Source organism: Girardinichthys multiradiatus, chromosome 18 (assembly GCF_021462225.1).
Source record: "Girardinichthys multiradiatus isolate DD_20200921_A chromosome 18, DD_fGirMul_XY1, whole genome shotgun sequence".
Taxonomy (NCBI): Eukaryota; Metazoa; Chordata; class Actinopteri; order Cyprinodontiformes; family Goodeidae; genus Girardinichthys; species Girardinichthys multiradiatus.
In genome coordinates, this window is record NC_061810.1 from 30,655,574 (window position 1) to 30,679,433 (window position 23,860).

A 23,860-nucleotide genomic window follows, 5' to 3' on the forward strand; every position below is an offset into this window, starting at 1 on the left:
AATGTGGTTTGGCAAGCACCTCGTGCTGTAAAAAGGCTGTATTTCTTTATAGCAGTCGATGAAAAAGACATTACTGAGAAACCATTAAGCTGCTGTATGTGCTTACTGTTAAAGTGAGGCGAGGATCGTCACACTGTCTCACATCACCAAGTCTCATGTTTCAGGTCTCGATTATTTATTTATCACCTGCAGTCAACAAGTGATAAACTCCCCATAGACCAAGAAGATATTGGATACAATGTGGACTGAATTTAAAGTTCTCAACTACAGGAGGAATGCAAACGCTGGATGCACTGCAGGTTAGGTTACCACACCAATACGTTGTTAGGAAATAGTGAAAAAGTGGATAGACCACACCCCACTCAGAGATCGGAGGGATGTAAACAAGTGCACTGCTGCTGTTCCAGCAGAGGGGACACTTCACCGATGATCTCAACAGCATCCAGCACAGTGGAGATGGTAACTCAAGGCAAACTTGAAATCAGTGAAGAAAATGTTGAAGGTAAATACTTTTTATGATCTTCTCATAACTGTCATTAACACATGTGGTAGGAGTGAAATGCTAGTTTGCTCCAAAAGAGCACACTCTGGGGTGAGAGCGGGTAATACGAGAAATTATTCCTAAGGTGAAATGTACCATCATCTGTCAGAATTGTAGCCTTTTTTGCACACGATGTTTTTTTAAAATGGTGTCCCATTTTTCCCTTTATAATCATATTCGATTTCTTCATATAAAAAAAAAAAAACTGTGGTAATGGATTTTATTATTTTATTAAAAAGTATTGCTATTGGTGTCCTGTTGATAATCTAGATCATTCAAATAGGCTGCCGTATTTTCCACTAGCCTTACCCTCACTTGATGAATTGTATTTTGAAATGTATGTTAATCTATTACTTAAATTCACATTCTGTATTGGACATTTAGTTTGAATAAACAGACCAGTATTCCAATTTTGACAGTGCAGAAATGTTAAATTCAACTGAGGAAGTACAAATTTACACAGCATCTTTCAAATCATGACTAGAGAAAGTGCAATGCAAAAGAAAATAAAAATCAATAAACATGAGAAAAGTCTTTAAATTAATTAAACAACAGTAACTTTAAAAAGATTGTTTTATGGGCTAGTTTAGGTCAGCTTTTGTTTTCAGCCTTGTCTGGTTTTGCTTTTTTTTTTATCACATTTTAATATTTCCGATCATCAAGCAGATTTTAAATATACAAAAAGAACCCACTTAAATAAAAAAGCTAATTTCAAATAAGGATTTTATTTCTTGCTGAAAAAAGCTGTCCAAACCAACCTGACCCTAATGAAAAACTAATTACTGCCTTTATAAATAAAGCTACAATAAAACAAAATGTGATGGTTCAATTTCACAACCAACACCCAGGCCCGATGACCAAATTACTTGTTGGATCAAGAAAACATTTGAATACAACCTGTATGACAACATGAAACATGCTTCGAGATATCCAAAAGCAACACAATATGCCCAGATCTTAAGAAATTTAAAACAGTTGAGAAGATACCAGCCTGGAAAGGCATACTGTGGTTCGTCAGAGGCTTTAGGAATCCATTATCTACAAATAGTTGTGAAACCTTCAAGTAATGGTTTGACTACCAAATTTAACCAAAGAGAGCATCGACAGTTCATCCAGGAGGTCACAAAAGAACCCAGAACAACTTCTAAACCGCTGCTGATCTCCCTTGTCGCAGGTGGTCTTTGTTTCTTTTTTGACCAGCAGTGGCCAGTCTCACCTTTGCCCAAACATGATCATCAACAAGACTTTTGGAGAAATACCCTGTGGACTGTTGTAGAACTTACAGAGTTTCAGAAAAAGATCATACCTACAATGAAGCATGGCGGTTGTAGTATGATGGTAGTGAGGCTGCTTTGCTTCTTCAAGACTTGGATGACTTGCTATAATTGATACAGACTTGAATTCTTCTCCTAAGAATTGGCCTTAATTCCAGTTGAGATGCTTAGCTTTGACCTTAAAAAGCCATTCATGATCAAAAAAGCCTCCAATGTGGCTGAGTTAAAACAATTCTGCAAAAAAGAGTGGGCAACAAAAGCTTTGCAAGGGTAGAAATTACGTATTACCAGTTATTGTAAAGACCAGTGGTGGGACAACCAGTTATTAGATTTCATTTGAAAACTGCATATTGCATTCACCCGTCATTTTTGCTTAATATTAATTTTTGTCTGGTGAACGAAAACATTTGAGAGTGTCAAAAGAGCAAAAACGGAAGAAAGTTATTGTAAGGGATTTAATGTGTTTGTATGAATTAGTATTTTAAAGAGAAAAAAAATGATTGATTGATTGATTGATTGATTGATCAACATGACATTCAGATAGTTTTTATTGGTAATGTTCGTATATTTAGGCCAAATTAAGAACGTTTGATAGGATTTTGTTGGCTCTTTCTCTTTTTTCAAATGTTGAAAATAATTTCTCTACTTCTCGACACATCAGAGAAATGAATTATTGACTCAATCCATTCCCTCCTTGTCGGTGTTTAAAAAAAAAAAAGTAATTTATAAAAATAAATCTGTACGTTTGTAAAACACGCCATGGCTCAGACGAACTTTAGCTCCCATGACTTCCCTCTGAGATTTATGCATCAGTAGTTACAAATGAGATGTGTGGATTTACTGCAGCCCTCACCAGACTGCATGGATGTTTTGTGTTTTTTTGTATACTTCTTTAATCAGCTATCAACAAATCTACAAGAGCTTGTAATCTAGATTTTAATTGCTCATTGCAGTTTAAAAGAATGTACCTTTAATAAATAGAAAGCGGAGGCTTCCCATTGGATTTTTAATCTTCACAGAGAAAAATGCGGGGAGGTTGGGATGTTTTGGTTGGCTGCTGGTAATCATATCCGTCCTGTTTATAGCAGTAACCTTCCCAATCACACTGTTTATGTGTGTCAAGGTAAGAACGTTTTCTTCCTCTCTGCTGATCAGGATTATGTGATAGACCAACACAAAGTAGTGTATAATTGTGAAGTGGAAAGAAAATAATTATGGTCTTCATATTTTATTTTATGAATAAAAATCTTTCAAGTGTGCAGTGCATTTGTATTACTCTGATATAACTAAATAAAATCTACTGCAACCATTTGGCTTCAGACAATCCTATACTAATTCTGTCTTAATTAGTAAATAGAGTCCATCTGTCTCTTGCATACTATTTGTATAAATGCAGCTGTTCTGTGAAGGTCTCTGTTTTTTTTTTTACATAAACTTGGATAACAAATAGCATTATGAAGACCAAGGAGCACAGGAATCAGGTCAAGGATACAGTTGTTGAGACGTTTAAAGCACAATTAGATCATAAAACAACTTTCAAAGCTTTGAATGTTCCAAAACATACCGTTAGACATCCCAATATGAAAATGGAAGAGTATGACACGAATGCAAACCAACCAATACGTGGTTGGTTTGTCCCAATGATGAAAAATAATGTAAAAGCATCATGCACCATTGGATGGAGCTGAATACAGTTCGGTTCAAGAGGAAACCTGTTAGAGGCTGCAGAGACTTAATCCAGTTGAGAATCTTTGGCAACACTTGAAAACTGATGTTCACAGACACTATCCAATCTGACTGAGCTTGAGCTATTTTGCAAAGAAGGAAAAACAAATCTTTCATTCTGTTGATGTGCAAAGCTGGAGACATTATTACAAGGCTTCCAGTTGTAACTGCAGTGAAATGTGTCTCTACTCTGGGGGTCTGAATTAAAAAAACTGCAAAGAAAAGTACAATTTTAGTTCCATTTCACAATGTTGCACTACGCCGTGTTGGTTTATCAGGTTTTTGATTGTAATGTAACAAAATCTGAAAATAAATTTATGGGGCATGAATGATTTTGAAAGAAGCAAATTCTTCCCAGAATGATTTTGCTTTCTGCATTGGTTTGCTGTCCCTGGTGTCCAGATAGTAAAGGAGTATGAGCGAGCAGTCATTTTCAGACTCGGACGAATCTCAGATCGAAAACCTAAAGGACCAGGTTTGTGGTTTCACATGCTTGAGTGTACACACTGGAACAACCCAGAAACTGATTTTCTCACTGCAGTCAAGGTTGAAACTGATGTAGCCTGATGTTTGTCTCTTTCTAGGCCTCTTTTTTGTTTTGCCCTGCACTGATAACTTTGTGAAAGTTGATCTAAGGACTGTGTCATTTGATATCCCTCCACAAGAGGTGAGATTTCCCTTTTGTACATAAAATACAGAACCAGATTGTGTGTCCAATAAAACTATCAATATCCTGGAGTGCATTAAAGTGCACTGAACAATAACATATCCATAAATCCCTTCACAGATCCTAACCAAAGACTCAGTCACAGTGTCCGTGGATGGAGTTGTGTACTTTCGCATCCACTGTCCCATTTCGTCTGTGGCCAATGTTTCCAACGCACACTCATCCACACGACTGCTTGCACAAACCACTCTGAGGAATGTCCTCGGTACCAAAAACCTTTCAGAGCTTCTGTCTGACAGAGAAGGAATTTCACTAAGTATGCAGGTTAGATAAAAACTGTGAGACAAGGATTGATTGATAGAAAACATGATACCTCCTGAACTTTGTCACATTTAGTCACAACAACCACAAACTTTAATAGCACTGGTAAGATTTACGGTGACCAAACAACAAAAAGTAATAAATATTTGTGAGGAGGAAGGAAAATATAGGGGTTTCAAAATTCAAAATTCAAATCCATTAACCTACAGTAGCTTGTGAAAAACTGCAGAGGGGAATTCTTTATGCATTTGCAACATAACAGTTTGCACTCTTTATTTATTGGGTGACTTTTGAAGACAGTTGGTCGCAATAGTTGCAAATAATTTTGCCTTATTTGCAATTATTTCAGCTTTTAACTTCATGTTCTCTTTCAGTTTTTTTTCCTCCTAAAAGCTATACCTGGCCTGGCTCTGTGTTTAGCTGTGGCACCTTCCTGGGGGAGGGGGCATCGACTTAATGCTCACCTTCTACAGATGATACACTGGGCCCTATCTTTCAGTGTTTAACCCTGTCTCTCTCCTAGACATAGCTACTGGCTGAGCTTCTACTGTGACTAACTGTATGTGCTCTCTTTCGTGCTCTAGACTTGAAAACTAGCTCAGAGTTAATCTGCTTTGTGTCTTTCTCTCCTAGATGAAGCCCCTGAAGGAGCTACTACCAGTAATGTTTTACTTTTCTTTCCCATGGAAAGAACTCCTGGATTGGTGCTCCTGTGTTTGTTTTGTGTCTCTGCTCTGTTCTCTCAAACCCCCAGCTGGTAATGGCAGTCGGCCACTCATACTGAGCCTGATTCTGCTGGATGTTTCTTCCTGTTAAAAGGGAGTTTTCCTTTCAACTGTCGCTATATGCATGCTCAGTATGAGGGATGGCTGCAAAGTCAATGCAACTGTCGCTACATGCTCTCCAGGAGTGGTGAATGCTGAAAGTCACTGACTCGATGCAATCTGCTGGGTTTCCTTAGATAGAAAAACTTGTCAGCCAATTAGAATAATAAACTGAATCTGGCTGCACTGTTCGATAGTTAGGATCAATTGGCATACATGTACCTGACTTGAAATCAGTATGATTCGACTGAAATTACTTGGTAAAGTGCCCTGAGACGATATGTGTTGTGAATTGGCGCTATATAAATAAACTGAATTGACTAATATTTTTTATAATGAGTAAAAAAAGGCAAACAAATACGTACTAATGTTATAAACAGTGCCTTATTTTCCTTCCACTTCTCAATTAATTATTCTCAATTAATTATACACTACTTTGTGTTTATCTGTTACAAAAATCCCAGTAAAACGAAATATGTTGTATTTAGGCAAGAAAATGTAAAAACGTTAACACACACAAAGCACTGTAACTAGGCTACAGCTGCCTTAAAAGTAAATGTACTGAAAATATAAATTAGAAAAGTAAAACACACCTAATATAAATGTGGAGGAGTGTTTGTTTCCAACATGCAGAAAACCCTGGATGAAGCCACTGATCCTTGGGGTATCAAGGTAGAGCGTGTGGAGATCAAGGATGTGAAGCTGCCTCAACAGCTGCAGAGGGCCATGGCTGCAGAGGCGGAGGCCAGTCGGGAGGCCAGGGCTAAAGTGAGGGCAGCAATGGAAGATTTCCACATCACAAAAAATAAAAATCTGGAGGAAACAGTACCATGGGTGATTATTGGCTGTTTATGTTTCAGATCATTGCTGCAGAGGGCGAAATGAAGGCTTCCAGGGCTTTGAAAGAAGCATCTTTGGTTCTAGCTGAAGCCCCGTCTGCTCTCCAGCTGCGATACCTGCAGACTCTCAATACCATTGCTGCGGAGAAGAACTCCACGATCATCTTCCCTCTGCCTATTGACACGATGCAGAGTTTCATGCAGAGAAAGTTATGAATCCTGTAGCCTGCAAATGTTCTACAGCTGTCCACTGCACAGTTATTTACTTCCTAAAATGCATATTTCAAACGTGGAGGAAAAAGAGCTACATGTATGTGTTTCATGCAAATACAAACCAGACACTGTTTTTGGGTATTTATTATGCTTATTGTCATTTAATAATTAAATACGAAGTGCAACACACACAGCCATAACCTCACGTTATTAACCACAGCTAAGTTACTGTTTCAGTTCTAGGTGCGGGTGAATGAAGTATGCAAGAAAAACACACAAAAACAATCTATATCCAACTTATAAAGACATGCTTTTATGTAGACTTCCCTAAAGAATACTGAATACAATCATTTCAACATAATCCACAGAAGTAACATCCACATGTTGCAACAACCTCTCTCTGATATTGCAAGTAAACTGTAAACAAAAGCTCTTATTCTTATGTTCATTCAGTAAATGTGTACAAGATAGTGTCCACAGGACACAGAGGCAAACAGTGCAATCTGAGTACCTGATGTAGAGAAAGGTAACTTCCACATTCGGAATACAGCACATTCTCTTCCCAATAAATGTAGTTATCCTATCTAACGTTAAACGCAGCTACAGCCAAAGACCTGTTTAAACAGGTTGAGATACATTATGCTAGATGAAATGTATAAATAAAATACAGTGATGCATAAGTAGTGATCTTTATACAATTCTCTAAACCCTCTGGAATATTTGTACCTACTAACATCTAGATGCCTGTGGGGATGTTTTTTTCAACAGGGGCAGGGATACTTATTAGAGCTGATGAGAAAATGGATAGAGCTAAATAAAGGGCAATCCTAGGGGAAAAGCTGTTAAAGGCTGTAAAGGTTAATGTTCCAGCAGGATAGTAACCCTAAGCATATAGCCAGATTTACAGTGGAATGGTGTAAATCAGGGATGCCAGGTGGCACAGTTGGTAGCACTGTTGCCTTGCAGCAAGAAGATCCTGGGTTTGAGTCCTGGCCGGGGGTCTTTCTGTATTGAGTTTGCATGTTCTCCCTGTGCATTTGTGGGTTCTCCCTGGGTACTCCAGCTTCCTCCCACAGTCCAAAAACATGACTGTGAGGTTAAGTGGTCTCTCTAAATTGCCCATTGGTGTATGAATGAGTGTGTACATGGTTGTTTGGCCCATGTGTCTCTGTGTTGCCCTGTGATAGACTGGCAACCTGTCTCGGGTGTACCCTGCCTTTTGCTCATACACCGTTGGAGATATGCACCAGCTCCCTCGTGACCCTGTATGGAAGAAGCAGGTATAGAAAATGGATGGATGGATAGTTTAAATCAATTCATTTTTATGTGTTGGAATATCCCAGTAAAAGTATAAACTTAAGTCCAATTGAGAAACTGCAGAAAGACTTGAAAACTGATGTTTAGAGATGCTCTCAATCCAATCTGACTGAGCTTAAACTATTTTGCAAGCAAATTAGGAAAACATATCATCTGTAAATGTGCAAAGCTGGCAGAGGCATATTTTAAAAGATTTGCAGCTGAAATTGCAGTGATAGATGATTTCTACTGAGAAGCTGAAAACATATACATGGTATACTTTTTAACTTTCTCATAAAATCCCAATATAAAACATTTACGTTTGTGTTTATAATATTACAAAATTTAAAAACGGTCATGGGGTATGAGCACTTTTGCAAAGCATTGAAATAATTGCAAATTATGCTTTGTCTGAACCATGAGTGTGCTGCATTGTATTCCAAATATATAACCGATGTAGTATGTAATAGTTTAATGATTTCATCTTTGGTGGGTATGTGTGAGCGGACTACCATTTTTTTCCGATTCGATTAAGGGTGAGGGTTAATGTTTCTCAGAAATACCTTGTGTTGCTTCTTTCCAACTCCACTTTTTATCATGCGCACGTTAAATAATCTGAAAAACTGCTCTAATTGGAAGACAACCCATGCTGTAAAGATAGTCATACATATACAGAATCTACACATAAAATAACTGATAATATACTTATACTGTGTTTGCAGTTAAACAGCATAATTAATTGTGTTGAGTTTAGATGACTTGTTATGATTGATACACCCTCAGTGCATGAAATGCTTCAACATGAAAATGTGAATCCACACTTTGAAAACTGTAGGTAGATTTTTCTCATAATACTGCAGAGCTCCATGTGGATCTTGCTGGTGGGAGAGAATGGATGACAGAAGGCGCTTCATGATTTTATTATTGAGCTTTGACAGTTTACTATGTCTTATTTATCCATCATCCTGAGAGCTGGAAGGGAAGGCGAAAATGTCGATGGAGGCGAAAACATGTAAATGAGGCACAGCGATGCTCTCTGAACTTTAACCTGCTGGAAAAAGATGCTAAGCTTTTGCTCTTTGTAGAATCAGTACAATTCGTGAGGTTAAAGAAAAAAAATCTGTGGTTCAAAAATGTATCATATAGTTAAGGAGATTTTTCAACCAAACAGAACATATTACTGTCTCTTTGTCCACTGATTGTATAATATTCCTTTAAAACAGAGGAATGTTTTTCAGAGTTAAATAAAACACTGATAAAATAAAATGTTTGGTACAAACAGTCACTGATGGTAGGAGTGTGGACGGGCAGGGGAGCCTGGTCCAGAGGCTGGTCGGTGAATAGGGGAGGAGCTGGGGGTCATGTGTGGACTCAGCTCGCCTGTCTGCAAACGCCACAGCAGTTCCTCATTGGTGCGACTCAGGCGCTTCTTCTCTTTGCTCTCCATCTCCACGTGCACCTGCAGGTTGGCGTTCTCTTCAGAGAGTTGCCTGAAGAAGAAAAGGAACAAGAAAATGTTACAAAAAAGAAGGTCAAGCACAGTTAGCACCTCAACAGTGCCCTGCTAAATTTTTGTCACCTTACAAGCACAAACGTCATTGTGTTTTATTGGAATTTTACGTGACAGATATTCCTGAAGTGATAGCAAAATCATTTAAAGTTATAAAAACTTTTGACAAAAAAGGTGTGGCATGCATTTGCCATAACACACGGCTGGTGCTCATATACATCGTAATCTTTGTGTTACTGATATTTCAAGCACGTGTCACTAAAATGGTTGGGAAAGAAGTATTTTTCCTTCGTTAACCAAAACTGCTAATGCTAGTGCCAGGAAAATAATTACATACAACTCGCCACAATCTTGTGAGAGTCCATAGATGTTCCTCTCCGCCTTTTAAGTAGCCCATTACTCCATGTAATGGCTAGTTAAGAAATTAAGATCAATTGTCCAAAAGGTTAACGACTTCTGATCTGGAAAATAATTTTTCCTTAAATATTATTTTTTACTGAGTAATGGTGGATAATTAAAAACACATTAAGAATTAATGAATGCATGTTATTGCTTAATATTTCAGCAAACCATTCTTTAAAATAGTCAGTCAGTCATTTTCTACCGCTTATTCCATAGTGGGTCGCAAGGGAGCTGGTGCCTATCTCCAGCAGTCTATGGGCGAGAGGCCGGGTACACCCTGGACAGGTCGCCAGTCCATCACAGGGAAACACACAAACAACCATGCACACACTCTTTCATACACCTAAGGGCAATTTAGAGAAACCAATTAACCTCACAGGCATGTCTTTGGACTGTGGGAGGAAGCCGGAGTACCTAGTAAGAACCCACAAATGCACAGGGAGAACATGCAAATTCAATACAGAAAGACCCCCGGCCAGGACTCAAACCCAGGATCTTCTTGCTGCAAGGCAACAGTGCTACCAACTGTGCCACCTGGCATCCCTGATTTACACCATTCCACTGTAAATCTGGCTATATGCTTAGGGTTACTATCCTGCTGGAACATGAACCTTTACAGCCTTTAACAGCTTTTCCCCTAGGATTGCCCTTTATTTAGCTTTATCCATTTTGTCATCAGCTGCGCCACCGTGCAGCCCTTCTTTAAAATAGTATTCTATTAAAATAATGTTTTATTTACCTTCAGATTTTGCATTGTGACTGGTTCTTTGAATACATACCAATTGCTGTTCTAAATTAGTTTGAAACAAATTTGACCTCATTCCCAAATTTCTCAAGATTAGCCTTGGTTCTTCAACATTAATATCCCCATGGAACTGTTAAATCATTGCATACATATCACCAAATGTATTGGTTCCCTTGTTACTTTATTTGTACATAGTTCTTTAGTTTACTTTATTCCTTCCTTTTGCTTGGAAATACTTTTATTTGTTGTTGAATGGTTTCTGTTTAAGAATGCCAGTGCTCGAATCACTCTTTCATCCATTGTTGTATTGCCACCGCCATATTGGGCTGGTATTCCCAGGACAATACTTGACAGGCCTAATGGTAATTAATTCAATATTAAATAATTTAAGCATGCTAATTACACAACATGCTCTTCACACTAACTGTGTTGGTCACATAAAATCTCCTAAAATGCATTTTAAGGTTTACAGTTTAAGGTTGTAATGTGAGAAAATGTGAAATAAACTTTTGCAGTGCACAATTAATGTTAAACCCGACCTTGTTTGAAGGTCATTTAAATTAACTGCACATTCAAACAGACCTTGACACAGCCCGATTCTTGTCTATCCGCTCTCTCAGGTCTTCGTTCTGCTGCTGCAACACTTGTAGTCTTTCTTCCAGGTACACATTCTTTTCAGCCTGCTCAAAAACACAGATGAAAAAGCCCAAAACATTAAAGTCTTTAAATGAGTTAAAGCATAAAACGTTGACTAATGAGTAATTTTAGAAAAGGCAGAGATTGTTACGTCATTTTATTTTGCAGACAAAAATGTAAAATCACCTCATTTATACTATTTCTATCCTGTGATTACAAGCTGTCCTTGCAAAGATAAAACAGTATAAAACTCTAAGGAACAATTTAGTTAAATAAAACTTTTAAGATATAAATCCTTTTGATATTCAATTTTATGTTACAAACAATAATCATTAGAATGGTAAGAATTATGAATTAGATACACAGACAAATGTCATTTGTGTTACTTTACAAAAATATTCCTAACAAACTAACAAATTTGCTTTGATGGGAAAAACTTAAAGCCTACTATTTTCTCCAGTTCCGAAATCTTCAGCTCCTGTTGATGGATTTGTTGATTTTTCATCTCCAGAATTTCTTTTAGGCTCTTTAGGTCCTCCTCAATATGCTTATATGGAGCTAAAGCCTCCTGAAAAAGAATTAAAATTTGTTCTGCTATTGTTTTTAGAGCCGTCGGTGTATTATAGTGCTCTGCGTCATGAAGAACGTACAACTATCTGCTCATCTGTGCTCTTACGAAGAGCTTCTTCAAACCGCTTTGCTCGATCTCTGAGGCTGCGATTCTGAAACGTCAGCGTGTCCACCTGGTCCTTGAAATCAAACACACAAAAATCTGTCAATGGTAATTTTTTTTGCAAAATTTTCCTTGAAAGAGAAAAATAAACCTGGAGCGACAGTCTGGTCTTCTCAAACTCTTCCTCTAGAGACTTCTTCTGCTGTTCGTGAGCCATCTTTAGATCTGTCAACGACATATTATATCATCATCCATCTCAAACTAAAGAATATGATGTCAGAACAGAACAGGTTTTTTTTTTTAAAGTGCTGCTTACTCTTTACTGTTCTGGCGTGCTCCTCCTGCAGTGTGTCCAGTGTGTCATTGTGGGCCGTCTCCATCTCCGTCAAAGATGCTTCATGATTCTCTGTCATCTCCTCAAGCTGCAACAAAAATGTTGAAATGTTCGTTAACCACTATTTTTATTTTCTATGAAAGATTCTTCAATTTCGGTTTTCATACCAAACCCTTGAAATCTGGAGTTACACGTATTAGGTAGGTTAGGTAAGAGATTAGAGCATGTTTCTGCATGTTGCACCTGCTCTTGGTGTCTGAAGCGTAGCTCCTCCAGCTCAGCTCGTTGATGGGCCTGCAGGCTTTCGGTCTCTTCTATGTGCCGAGCCTTCAGCCTCTCCTCCAGTGCTCCCAGCTCCTTCTGCTGCTGAGTCCGCAGTCCCTGCAGCTCAGCCTCAAAACGACGCTCCTGGTCCTCCTTCTCCTGCTGCAGCTGCTCCCAGTGCGCGACACTGACAGCTGGAGCAAATGTGTAGAGGCTTTACTGACTATCGGCTACTGATTAAATCTACACAACAGATTTGTATTATTGTTTTAGTAGTATTTATGAGGTCATAAATAACAGATTTAAATATATTGTTAAGTTAAACATGCCTATTTTGCATATTTAGTTCAAAGATGTAATTTAAAGTGCTTAATTGGAATAAATTGACATCGTCAGGGCACGCGGCCTATGAGATGACGAATGGTGACTTGGGGTATCTCCTCCCAGATGCTGACCAGGGCTTCGTTGAGCTCCTGGACAGTCTTAGGTGCAAACAGGCGGTATTGGATGGATCTAAACATGATATGGACCTAAATATCATGTCCCAGAGATGTTCTATTGGATTTAGGTCATGGGAGCATGGTAGCCAGTCAATGGTATCATTCATTTATCCTCTAGGAACTGCCTGCATACCGTTGCCACATGAGACCAGATATTACCATGCACCAGGAGGAACACAGGAAGCACTGCACCAGCAAAGGGTCTAACAATGGGTCTAAGGATTTCATCCCGATACCTAATAGCAGTCAGGGTGCCATTATTTGTCCTGTACATGTTCCCAGACCAAAATTGAGCCACCACTAAACCGATCATGTTGAACAATGCTGCAGACAGCATAATGTTCACAGTGGCTTCTGAAGACCACATGATCTGTCACATGAGCTCAGAGTGAACAGGCTCTCATCTGTGAAAAGAAGAGGGCGCCAGTGCAGAACCTGCCTATTCTAGTGTTCTCTGGCAATCTTTATGAAGTCTGTTTCTAGCGGTCTGGTCAGAGACATTAACGTCAGTGGCCCATTTGAGGTCAATTTGTAGGGCTCTGGCAGCAGTACTCATCCTGTCTCTCCTCACACTCCCTGCTGATGGGTTAAAGACCTCCAATAGCCCTGTCCAGCTCTTCTAGAGTAACTGCCTGTCTCCTGGATTCTCCTCCATGCTCTTGAGTCTGTGCCTGGAGACAGAGCAAACCTTTGGGCAATGGCATGTATTGATATGCCATACTGGTGGAGTTGGACTGCCTGTGCAACCTCTGGAGGATCCAGGTATGGCCTCCAACTATCAGTAGTGAAGCCGACCCTGGTCAAATACAAAACTACTGAAAAGCAGTCAAAAAAATTAGGAGGGAAAAACAAATGTCTGTGACCTACACCAGCAAAACCATTGCTGTTTTGGGGGTCATCTCATTGTTGCCATTTCATCAACACCAAAACAGCTGACACTGATTAACGACACATCTACTACTTAACTGACAAGAACAATAATCCAGGTTGTCACTTACCCACTTCATCCCTGATTCTGGCGAGCTCCAGGGACAGTTCCCTCTCTTTCACAATGGCGCTCTCATTCTGGAGTGAAACACAAAAATGAATTGAATTAGACAAATCCATGTCAATATTTTATAGGGCAAACTGTAAAAATAAAGAATTTTATTTCCCTCGTGTTCTGTTGGCTAAATAATGATCAAGACACCACTGCAAACAAGATCCATATTTACCAGTTTCATCTAAGTGGTGTTATCCATTTTTATCTGTAGTACTGTTGGGTAACATACCAACAAGTTGATCCTAGATTTACTTGGGTGCTTTGATAATGTATCTCAGTCTTAGTCGTTGTGTCCTTGGGCAAGACACTTCACCTGCCTTGTCTGCTGATGGTGGTCAGAGGGCCCGGTAGCGTTGATTGTATGGCAGCCCCACTTCTGCCAGTCTGCCCCAGGGCAGCTGTGGCTACAATGTAGCTTATTACTGTCAGTGTGTGAATGTGTGGATGAATGGGTGGATGACTGATACTGTAAAGAGCTTTGGAGTCCTCGGACTAAAGCGCTATATAAGCGGAGGCCATTTACAATGTTTTTACCATGAGGAAATTAGCAGATGACCTAAATTGGCTGATTTTCAGCGTGACCAGCCCTGACTGGACAAAAACCAACATCTCTACCTGTTACATAACCAATATTAACACTTATGAAGGGAAAGGGTAGGAATGTTGTGCTGGTGGTGTAGGTCTGAGTTACTGGAACTGCCTGGGATGGCATCGCTCCAGCATTTACTTACAGAACTGAAGGCAGCAGGGCAAGAAGTTGCAAAGTTTACAATTTTTTATCAAACTGTTCATTGATTTTGACAGTTTTTTATTTTCTCTTTCCTAAATGAGGGTTAGGGTTATTATTATTAGCATCATCATCATCATTAGGAGCAACATGTATTCAGTTTCTAAATCGAATCACATGCATGCATTGTTGAAAATTGAAATGACAATTGGGTACAATTAACCCACATCTTCCTACATTTTGTTCCGTCTTCCCCATTATTGTAATGCTCCAACTACTCACTGTGAGCTTCAGTATTTCAGCTTCAACGGGTATCAGGTGTGTCTGTAGATGCTGCGAGGAGGAGTCTGGAGCGTGTCAACCCTCGCAAGGCAGCTGGACCAGACAACATTGCCGGCAGAGTTCTGAAGGGCTGCACCTACAAGCTCACAGAGCTGTGGACCGCCATCTTTAACATCTTTCCCTCCCAGGCTGTGTGCAGTGTTCCCGAATGCATCATCCATTGTTCCTGCACCCAAGTGCGCAGTACCAAAGAGCATGAATGACAATCGGCCAGTGGCTCTTATTCCAATCGTTATAAAACGTTTGGAATGCTTGGTCATGGCCCACACCAAGGAGAAGGTGGACATAAATCCAGAACAATATGTATACAGGAACAGGTCTTTAGAAGATGCCATTTTATCAATCATCCACTCTGATCTCACTTACCTGGACAGCAGAGACACCTATGTGAGGCTGGTCTTCCTAGACTTCAGTTCTGCATTCAACACGATTGATCACAGAGTTTAGTCAGCAAACCTTTACTGCTTGGAATACCATCATCCCTTTGTAACTGAGTATTGAACTTCTTGACGCTCAGACTAAGGTCAGTGAGGATCCGTGCCATCTACTCTTTTATTATCTTCCTCAACACTGGCTCCCCACTGGACTGTGTCCTCAGCCCCCCTGCTTCACTCTGTGCTTACATACGACAGCTGTGCTAAACAGCCGTGCAGTATTGTGAAGTTCACACATGACACTCCAGTGGTTGGAAGGATTTCCCATGATGTGGGGTTGGCATACAATCTGGAGGTGGATGACCTGGTGCAGGAATCTCTGCATTAATATGAGGAAAACAAAGGAGATGGCAGTGGACTTTAGGAGAGGAAATCACACCCACCCCCTCCTTTTCATCAGGGAAGAAGCTGTAGCGATAGTTCATAGCATCAAGTACCTGGGGGACCACATCCCCAGTGACTTTAGGTGGACCACAAACACAATCAGCATAGTCAAGAAGGCCAACTCCAAGACTTCCTAAAACAGGCCTGTCTGGCTCCACCAGACCTCATGGCTTTCAGCAGGTTTGTGGTGGAAAGTATACTGACCCCCTCCATCCTCACCTGGTATGGGAACTGGTCGGCTGTTCTGCAGAGGGTGGAAAGTTCTGCAGAGGGTGGTGCAAATAGCACAGAGAAAAACCCACAGCAGCCTGCCATCCATAGAGAACATTTACATCAGTTAATGCAGTAGCAAAGCAACCTGGATTATGGGTGATTCTACCCACCCAGCACACAGATGGTTCAGCCTTCTCCCATCAGGGAAGAGACTCTCCAGCTTCAGGCCCAAAACAAGAAGTCTGAAGCACAGCACTTTCCAGAATCTGTGAGACTCATGAACGTCACACCTGAGCTCAGATGCTGCATCCCCAAGCCATCCAACACCACTACATACATTTAGACACACACATATATAGTATCTTATTGCCATATTTTACATGTTTTTTATGTTTATGCATGCTGCTGGCCCTAAGGCACAAATTTTGTTCACATGTTTACATGCAAATGGCAAAAAAGACCTTCAACTTTGCACCAAGGGCAGTTAAGAACCATCCAGCTGGTCAAATATATTTTTGGGAAGCAGAATATGAATGCATGGCCTTTCAAATATAATATGCTAACAAATATTGTATCCAAGTAGTCCTTTGCGATTGCAGTATTCTTCATGATGAAACTCTGACTCGAAATAAAGTACTGTGCACACTCTATAAGTAACTTGCAAGCAAATCATACCAGCTTTAAAGAACAGATTAAACTTTTTCATTTATTTTTGTTTAGGACTTCTAAACCAAGAATAAATTGGGACAGAAATATTTCAGGATTTTAAATAACGTTAAAATACAGTTTTTGATACCAAAGTGGCAAAATGGTTCATTTACTTGCTGTCATTATTTTTCTCCTAAAAACAGGAAAAGCATAATCTTCATCAGCTTATGTCGTCGATTAATGAGCCATTGGACTTTTTTAATGTTGTTTCGACATATACTGTAAATAGCCCTACAAAATTACTGGCATCCCTGGTTAAAATGTGAAAGGTCTCAAAATATTTTTTTTGTCTTGAAGACTTGGTTGCCCTTTGTGGCAGTTGCCCAGCAGTGAGATTTTGGGGTTTTTATTATTTTATCACCTCTGTTACTCTCCTGCTGTTGCAAGATAAGCTTGGGTTCTCAGACTAGATTTGAGTTCATATGAATGACATACAAATTAAAACTATTCAAGTCAAACAAGCTGTTCAGGGTCTGACCAGAACAACGGATGTATTAAAAAAGAAGAAAAAAAGATTGAAGTTCTTAAAACGTGATTTACTTTAAATTATTGCTAAAAATATCTTATAATTGGTAGCAGAGCTGTATTTTTCATCAGTGCTTATTTAATTGCTGTGCCATGTGACAGTAATAACAGAGATAATCGGATATTGTAAATACACAAAAAATATTCCAGTAATCAAACTAAACTACCAGCTTTTAACCCGTCCTATCTTAAAGAATTGAAATGATATACACAAAGTGATTAAAATATCTCAAAAACCTCAAGTTATCTATAATTGTTTTTAGCATTTTATGTATTTTATAACAGTTTTAGCTACAGGCTTGCATCAAGCTTTTACAATTACCTAAATTGACCCAAGATGCATTGTGTCAATATGGGGCGTTTAGTTGTCACCATGTAACACATTTGTATGGCCCAGGTCTGTAGGTGTGGGATGACTCAAATTTTGAATGGACCAAAAAACTTTTTTAGAAGGAACAGACACAAGACAGTAACAAAATATTAGATCATAATTAATTTCTGCAGAAACATCTCCAATCAAAGAATAGCTAAACATTGCTGAAGAGGCAAAGACTCAGAGGGGAACAAAGTGGAGCTGGTGAAAAATGTATTAAACGGTCAAGAATACATCTCAGTAGAAATTATGTCACCCTCTAAGAGGTTTTCTTTGCAGCATAAAAGCGTCATGAAGAGACTGGACTAATCTCAAGAGGGATGAAACATGCTCAGCATCATTTTATATAAAGAATCCGAATCCGAATCAGAATCAGAAAAGCTTTATTGCCAAGTACGTTTTTGGACATACAAGGAATTTGTTTTGGCATAGTCGGTGCAATACAATACAAATTAAACAGTATAAACATATCTACAATATAATATAAATATATGTGCACAGTTTTAAGTGTGTGAGAGTAAATATAGAGCATTATTGGATGTCAGAGCAATACAACAGTACAGGTGATCATTGTGCAATTATGGCAGTGCAAGTAAAGCAAGAGTCCAAGCTGAGCGTTAATGTAACGCATAGAGTTACACCAGCTCCACCAGTCCTCCATGTTCCTGCTAATCAGTTTAAATGTTCATTCAGTCGGTCATTTTCTACCGCTTATTCCATAGTGGGTCGCGGGGGAGCTGGTGCCTATCTCCAGCAGTCTATGCGCGAGAGGCCGGGTACACCCTGGACAGTTTGCCAGTCCATCGCAGGGAAACACACAAACAACCAGGCACACACTCATTCATACACCGAAGGGCAATTTAGAGAGACCAATTAACCTCACAGGCATGTCTTTGGACTGTGGGAGGAAGCCGGAGTACCCGGTGAGAACCCACGCATGCACGGGGAGAACATGCAAATTCCATGCAGAAAGACCCCCGGCCGGGAATCAAAGCCAGGACCTTCTTGCTGCAAGGCAACAGTGCTACCAACTGCACCACCGTGTTTCCTATTTTAAATTCTGCACCTGGCATAGCAACTTAATTTAATTTAGAAATGCAACTAAAGTATTTATATCCCTTGAATTATTCCACATTTTGTTCCAGGTACAACAATGACCTTCTGCTGCTGCATGTGATGCTGTTTACACCTCACCCCAATCTGATTAAGTTTGAGCTTTTTTGCAAAAAGGAAATGGGCAAACATTTGAGTCTTTAGATGTAGAAAATGGGTAGGATTGAACATATACAGTTCCCATGCCACACTTTTCAAACTTTAATTTGTAAAAAAAAAAATGACAATCGCTTTTCCGTCTCACAATTATGCACAACTGTGTGCTGGTCAACCACACATAGTCCCAATAAAATAGAATTAACTCCAAAATGTGGAAACATTTAGAAGATGAATAATTTTGCAAGGCATTGTAAGGAGAATACTGCATTATTTTATGTAAAGGTTCTATAAATTAAATGGATCATATAGAAATGCACTGTAACTGACCAGAGGAAACATTTTGACATAATACACACACCCAAACAGTGAATGAAGCACAGCTGCATTATTATTTTGTGCAGTGTTCCTGCAAACTCAGGCAGCTTTGACTCAGCACAATCATCCCCAGCTCTGTGCTCTCTGCCGGCTCTGTCGCTAGGAAACAAGTGAACATAATGACTATATAGACGCATACATTCAGACCCCCTCGGCACCAAAGACACATGAACACAGCTACAAATGCATTAAGGAATCCTCAGTACTGAAAAAAACAAGCTTACTCCCTGCAGAGGACACTGCCTTTACCGTTTGGTCCAGACAGCAGATAGGGAGAAGCCTGCAGCAGCAATGGCCCATATTAAGCTAGCAAACGGCAGCATCCCTTTGCCTGATGGGGAGGCACCAGGGACAGATTGGATGTGAAAAGAAAGATGCAGAAAGAAAGTCGAAGCAGAGGGGAGGGAGGAGGCAGGCAAAGCAAAGAGGAGGAGATGAGGGGAGAGAATGGAAGGGAAAGACCAAAACCTCACCTTGTTTCTTGGTTTGCGAGGATCATTTATCCCTGCTGGAACAAAGAGAGCCAGACCCAGGCAACTCTGCCTGTCCAACCCTCAACCCCCCACAAACACGCCCCATATCACAGTCATACGCCTGGCAGAGAGCAGCACAAACACACACACACACACACACACACATGCACACACATATTATCTTTAAATTCTGAGAGCAGCCAGAGACAGTGGAGGGACCTGATCCATAAGTGGACAGCTATTCAGATGAGGGAAAAATCTGTATAGCTTAATTTTTGTTTACTTCTCTGACTGTTACAGAAGCTACAGAATCCCACTACAACTTCAGAAATCAAGCGTCTGAAGAAAACTATTCTATTCTATATTTGTTTACCTGTTCCTTTTTGTAAAATATTCCAGACTCAGTCAGATTGGGTGGAGAGTATCTCTAAACATCAATTTGTCAATGTCAAGTCTTGTCATTGATTCCGAATTGGATTAAGGTCTAGACTTTTACTGGACACTTCAAACACAGGAATATGCTCTGATCTAAACCAATGTGCTGTAGGTCTAACTGAATGTGTAGAGTTGTCCTACTGGAAGGTGAACCTCTGCCCCAATCTCAAGTCTTTCGCTGCATCTAACAGGTTTTCTTCCATGGTTACTCAGTATTTATCTCCTTTCCTCATCCCATCCATCTTCCCATCATCTCTGACCAGGCACCCCCAGATGTCTCAAGAAATTGCTGTAAAATATACAGACGTTTGTGTCTATAACAAGCCAAAATGTTAAAAGGTTTAAAGGGTGTAAATACTTCCACAGGGCACTGCATACATCTTTATCTTGTACTCGTACTCGTTGTCTTCTGCTTTATCTGGGACCAGGTCACGGGGGTAGCAGACATCTTTATCTATTGAAGCTAATATGCAAATATTCTTCTTTTTCCCATTTTTTTAAAATAGAAACCTTCTGGAAATCTTCAAGGTAGTTATTTGACAAGCTTTGCTGCTACAGAGTCACCCTTAATGTGTCACAAATTCAAAACAAGGTTTGAAAGCAGGTTATTGGCTTTGACAGTAATAGCTGGATGCTACAGGTGCCTTTTGAACAAAAAGATGTTGGATGCTTTATAGTTGCATTGAAGCTCACAGGGAGATTCCTCATGTAGCTTTCAACAGTTGTTCCTGTTAGACACTGCAGGTCAAAAATAATTTAAAATATGAGACTATGTGAAAAAAAAATCATCTTTCACAAAGGATGCAAGTTCAATGATGAGTCTGCAAAAATATTTCAGTTAAACATACTGATGGTTTTGCATATATTGAAATCTGTAAATTGTCCTTGTGAAATGAAAGTGTGTAATCTTGTTTTTTGCATCCAAGATGGAAAACTTTGACACACAGAAGCATTTTTAACCAAATTTAAGAGATATTCTCCGGATTCTTCTGCAGAAAACTACTTATTTTTCTAAAGCTCCTAAATCTTAGATGTAAAAGCTAACTTAACCACCTTATCACTTTGGCCCTACTTGCAACTTCTTTCCAAATAAAACTGACAGAACGTGATCTTAGAGCTATCTGCGTTCTTATTTGTGAAGAGCCTACCTTGTCACAGAAGTGCAGAGTGGTGATGCTGAAAACATCTAGGCACAGAGAGGCCTTCTTCAAATGGGCTTGAAGAGTCTTCAGCTGCAGGGCCTGCTGCTCACATCGCTCCTGCAGCTCCCGGAACAGAGCCTGGTCCAGCTCTTGTGACCTTCCTGTCCGAGGGGCGCTGTGAACTACTGTTGTTCGGCCGCGAGCTAAAGACAAAGAGCACAGATTCAGCAACCTAAATGTTTTGCTTAGACTCAAAAGGGAGACGAAATAAAAATAATCAGATGAAATAAAAGGAAACGAGTTAAAAATTAATAGTGCTGTTGGACATTTTCCCAATATAGCACTATGGGAAGTATGCTTACACAATGTAAGGAAAACATGCAATTGTAATATTTATTTTGAATTTGCGATTGCAATTTTAGTTGCAAATAATCTATTTTCTAAATTTTTCTCTTCTGTTTTGTCAGAACTTGTTCCCACCACTATTCATAACTCAGACTGTAAAACGTGAGCATCAAAGGCAGTGAGTGAGGCAAAAACAACTGGTAATTTCAAAGTGCATCTTAATTAATTATAACATTATAGAAAAGGTAATTGAATACACTGCGGAATAATATATCTGCATTATAATGCAGAAATGTTATGTTATAGGGACACAATTGACTTTTCATTTGTCCAGCAGACTCTCACTGCCACCATCCGCATGGATAGCAAGTCACTAAAGGTCACCGATAAATAAGGTGGATATTGTATCCAAGCATATTAATTGAAAGTTGAGGGGAAATGCAGCAGAAAAAACCCAGAAAGCAGGAATAACCATAGCCTTCAAGAATTTGGTGGAGATTTACAGGGTGTTGGCCGTACCAGCAGCCACTGATGTATTCAGAACATGGGCTACATCTGTCACATTTCTTCTGTTAAGCCACTCTAGAATCAAAAACAATGTCAGAAGATTCTTACCAGGGCTAAGGAGAAAGAGGACTGGGCAATGGTTAGTGGTCTTCTTCAAATAAAAGCATTTGGAAATCTAGGTCCTAAAGTCCAAGAGTGGAAAGACACTGTTTGCAATCCACTGCGAAGCTTCCATAGTCAGCAATGATTTGAGAAACCATGTCATCTGCTGGTGTTTATCTACCACGTTTCATCAAGTCTGACGTAAAGCGCAGTCATGTACCAGGATATTTTAGAGCACTTCATGCTGCTGACAAGCTGTATGAAGATGCTGAGTTAATTTTCACTCAAGACCTGGCACCACCTTTCCGCTGGCCAACGTTTATATTTTAAAATTATTTTTATATATATATATATAGTCAGTGTGTATATATATATATATATATATACACACATATATACATATATATTCCAATGTTCTGAAAACTCAATTTTTGGTTTTCAGTAGCTGTAAGTCATACTTTTCAAAACAAACAGAAATAAAAGCTTAGAATATATCACTGTATCATGAACCTATAACATACATCAGTTTTACTTTTTAAATTACATTCCTGAAATAAATTCACTTGATGTTACTCCAAACTATTGGGGTGCACCTGTATTGTCAACAATGAGTCATAAAATGTTATAAAGTTGAGCTCTGTTTGCTTTGTATAATTAATTTTCCTTACTTGGCAAATCCCCAAGCAGTGATGAGGAGATAAGAACTATTTCTGCACACTGTGCAAAGAAGAGCTGCTTTCTACTTTTCAAGTATAATCAAATGATAGGTTTCCTGTGGTGGAACATTATCCATTGTACTGGAACTCTACATGCGACTGCTTCTCTGTCCCAGTGGTCTCTGAAAAAAGCACAACTTGGTGACAAACATGGATGTAATCTGAGTCAGCAGAAACACTGCTGAGGGAGCCATTGCAGCATTTTGGCTAATGTTGCTAGTTGCTATGACATCAGGTTGCCTGGGGTGAGATCAGGAAATGAGGAGTGGAGAACATGGAACAGTAGCAGCAGATGACACTACACTATGTTGAAACAAGATAAGGACACATACTGTTTAAGATACATGCATACAGCAGAGAGGGTGTTGACATGTGTGTAGTATGACATGACTGACTCACCGGGTGACTGTGGCTTTGGTGGAACAACAGCACATCTCTTAGGTGAAGATCTTGGTGAGAGCACAGCCTCAGTGCCCTTTTGCAGCTCTGTCCTCGACACTGTGCAGAGGAGAAAAATTATGATCTGCTGAAAAGTATCAAGGATTAAAGCGTTAAACCTGCAATTTTTAATTTCCTAAAGCATGCTACGCTACAGACCATAAGTCTCATGCAGTAAATAGATTAGAAAATCCATAAAACTTACTATTTTTAGGAGAAGAATTGATAAAAAAAATTTAATTTCTTTCAAATCTTTAGATCATCTGTTAGAATGGCCCAGTCAAAGCCTAGACTTAAATACAACAGAGAATCTTTATTAAGACTTGAAAATTGATGATCACAGATGCTCTCCTTCTAAGCCCCAGTCGGTCGTGGCAGATGGCCGCTCACACTGAGCCTGGTTCTGCTGGAGGTTTCTTCCTGTTAAAAGGGAGTTTTTCCTCTCCACTGTCGCTCAGTATGAGGGATTGCTGCAAAGTCAACGCCAGTGACTGTCCACTGTCTCTACATGCTCATCCGGGAGGAGGGAATGCTGCAAGTCACTGACTGGATGCAATCTGCTGGGTTTCCTTAGATAGAAAAACTTTTTATCCAATTTGAATA

General features: G+C 39.5%; 2 protein-coding genes across 10 annotated transcripts in view; one reads left to right on the forward strand and one right to left on the reverse strand.

Moving 5' to 3' along the window:
- The first annotated feature begins 391 nt into the window (after nucleotides 1–391).
- On the forward strand, nucleotides 392–6,748 carry stoml3a (stomatin (EPB72)-like 3a). Of its 2 annotated transcripts, none has more exons than XM_047390881.1 (7): nucleotides 392–502; nucleotides 2,835–2,938; nucleotides 3,943–4,015; nucleotides 4,125–4,207; nucleotides 4,328–4,531; nucleotides 5,986–6,120; nucleotides 6,213–6,748. In XM_047390881.1, the coding sequence occupies exons 1-7, from the start codon at nucleotides 427–429 to the stop codon at nucleotides 6,405–6,407; spliced, it is 870 nt and encodes a 289-aa protein (XP_047246837.1). In that variant the 5' UTR covers nucleotides 392–426; the 3' UTR covers nucleotides 6,408–6,748. The 2 variants fall into 2 exon arrangements, with proteins under 2 accessions (XP_047246837.1, XP_047246838.1); XM_047390882.1 differs by having other exon boundaries at nucleotides 418–502; nucleotides 2,901–2,938.
- Nucleotides 6,749–8,555: 1,807 nt separating this feature from the next.
- The window catches only part of mtus2b (microtubule associated tumor suppressor candidate 2b), a 33,721-nt gene continuing 18,416 nt past the window's right edge, over nucleotides 8,556–23,860 (reverse strand). For 4 of the 8 annotated variants that reach the window (XM_047390876.1, XM_047390872.1, XM_047390870.1 and 1 more), the window contains 9 exons: nucleotides 23,219–23,317; nucleotides 21,156–21,352; nucleotides 13,763–13,829; nucleotides 12,244–12,458; nucleotides 11,983–12,088; nucleotides 11,644–11,891; nucleotides 11,442–11,561; nucleotides 10,940–11,040; nucleotides 8,556–9,190 (listed from right to left, as the gene is read on the reverse strand). In XM_047390876.1, coding sequence (XP_047246832.1) covers nucleotides 8,983–9,190; nucleotides 10,940–11,040; nucleotides 11,442–11,561; nucleotides 11,644–11,891; nucleotides 11,983–12,088; nucleotides 12,244–12,458; nucleotides 13,763–13,829; nucleotides 21,156–21,352; nucleotides 23,219–23,317 — 1,361 coding nt within the window. In that variant the 3' untranslated portion in view covers nucleotides 8,556–8,982. Of the gene's footprint in view, nucleotides 9,191–10,939; nucleotides 11,041–11,441; nucleotides 11,562–11,643; nucleotides 11,892–11,982; nucleotides 12,089–12,243; nucleotides 12,459–13,762; nucleotides 13,830–19,348; nucleotides 19,552–21,155; nucleotides 21,353–23,218; nucleotides 23,318–23,860 lie in introns of those variants that run through there. The other 4 variants (XM_047390873.1, XM_047390874.1, XM_047390871.1 and 1 more) reach the window with 4 other exon arrangements.

What these genes read in the sequence shown, in the direction of transcription:
- stoml3a (XM_047390881.1), top strand. Translation starts at nt 427, where the DNA reads ATGATCTCAACAGCATCCAGCACAGTGGAGATGGTAACTCAAGGCAAA. An exon ending in CACTGTTTATGTGTGTCAAG is followed by an intron (nt 2,939 to 3,942) that starts GTAAGAACGTTT and finishes CCTGGTGTCCAG; the next exon opens with ATAGTAAAGGAGTATGAGCG. An exon ending in GAATTTCACTAAGTATGCAG is followed by an intron (nt 4,532 to 5,985) that starts GTTAGATAAAAA and finishes TCCAACATGCAG; the next exon opens with AAAACCCTGGATGAAGCCAC.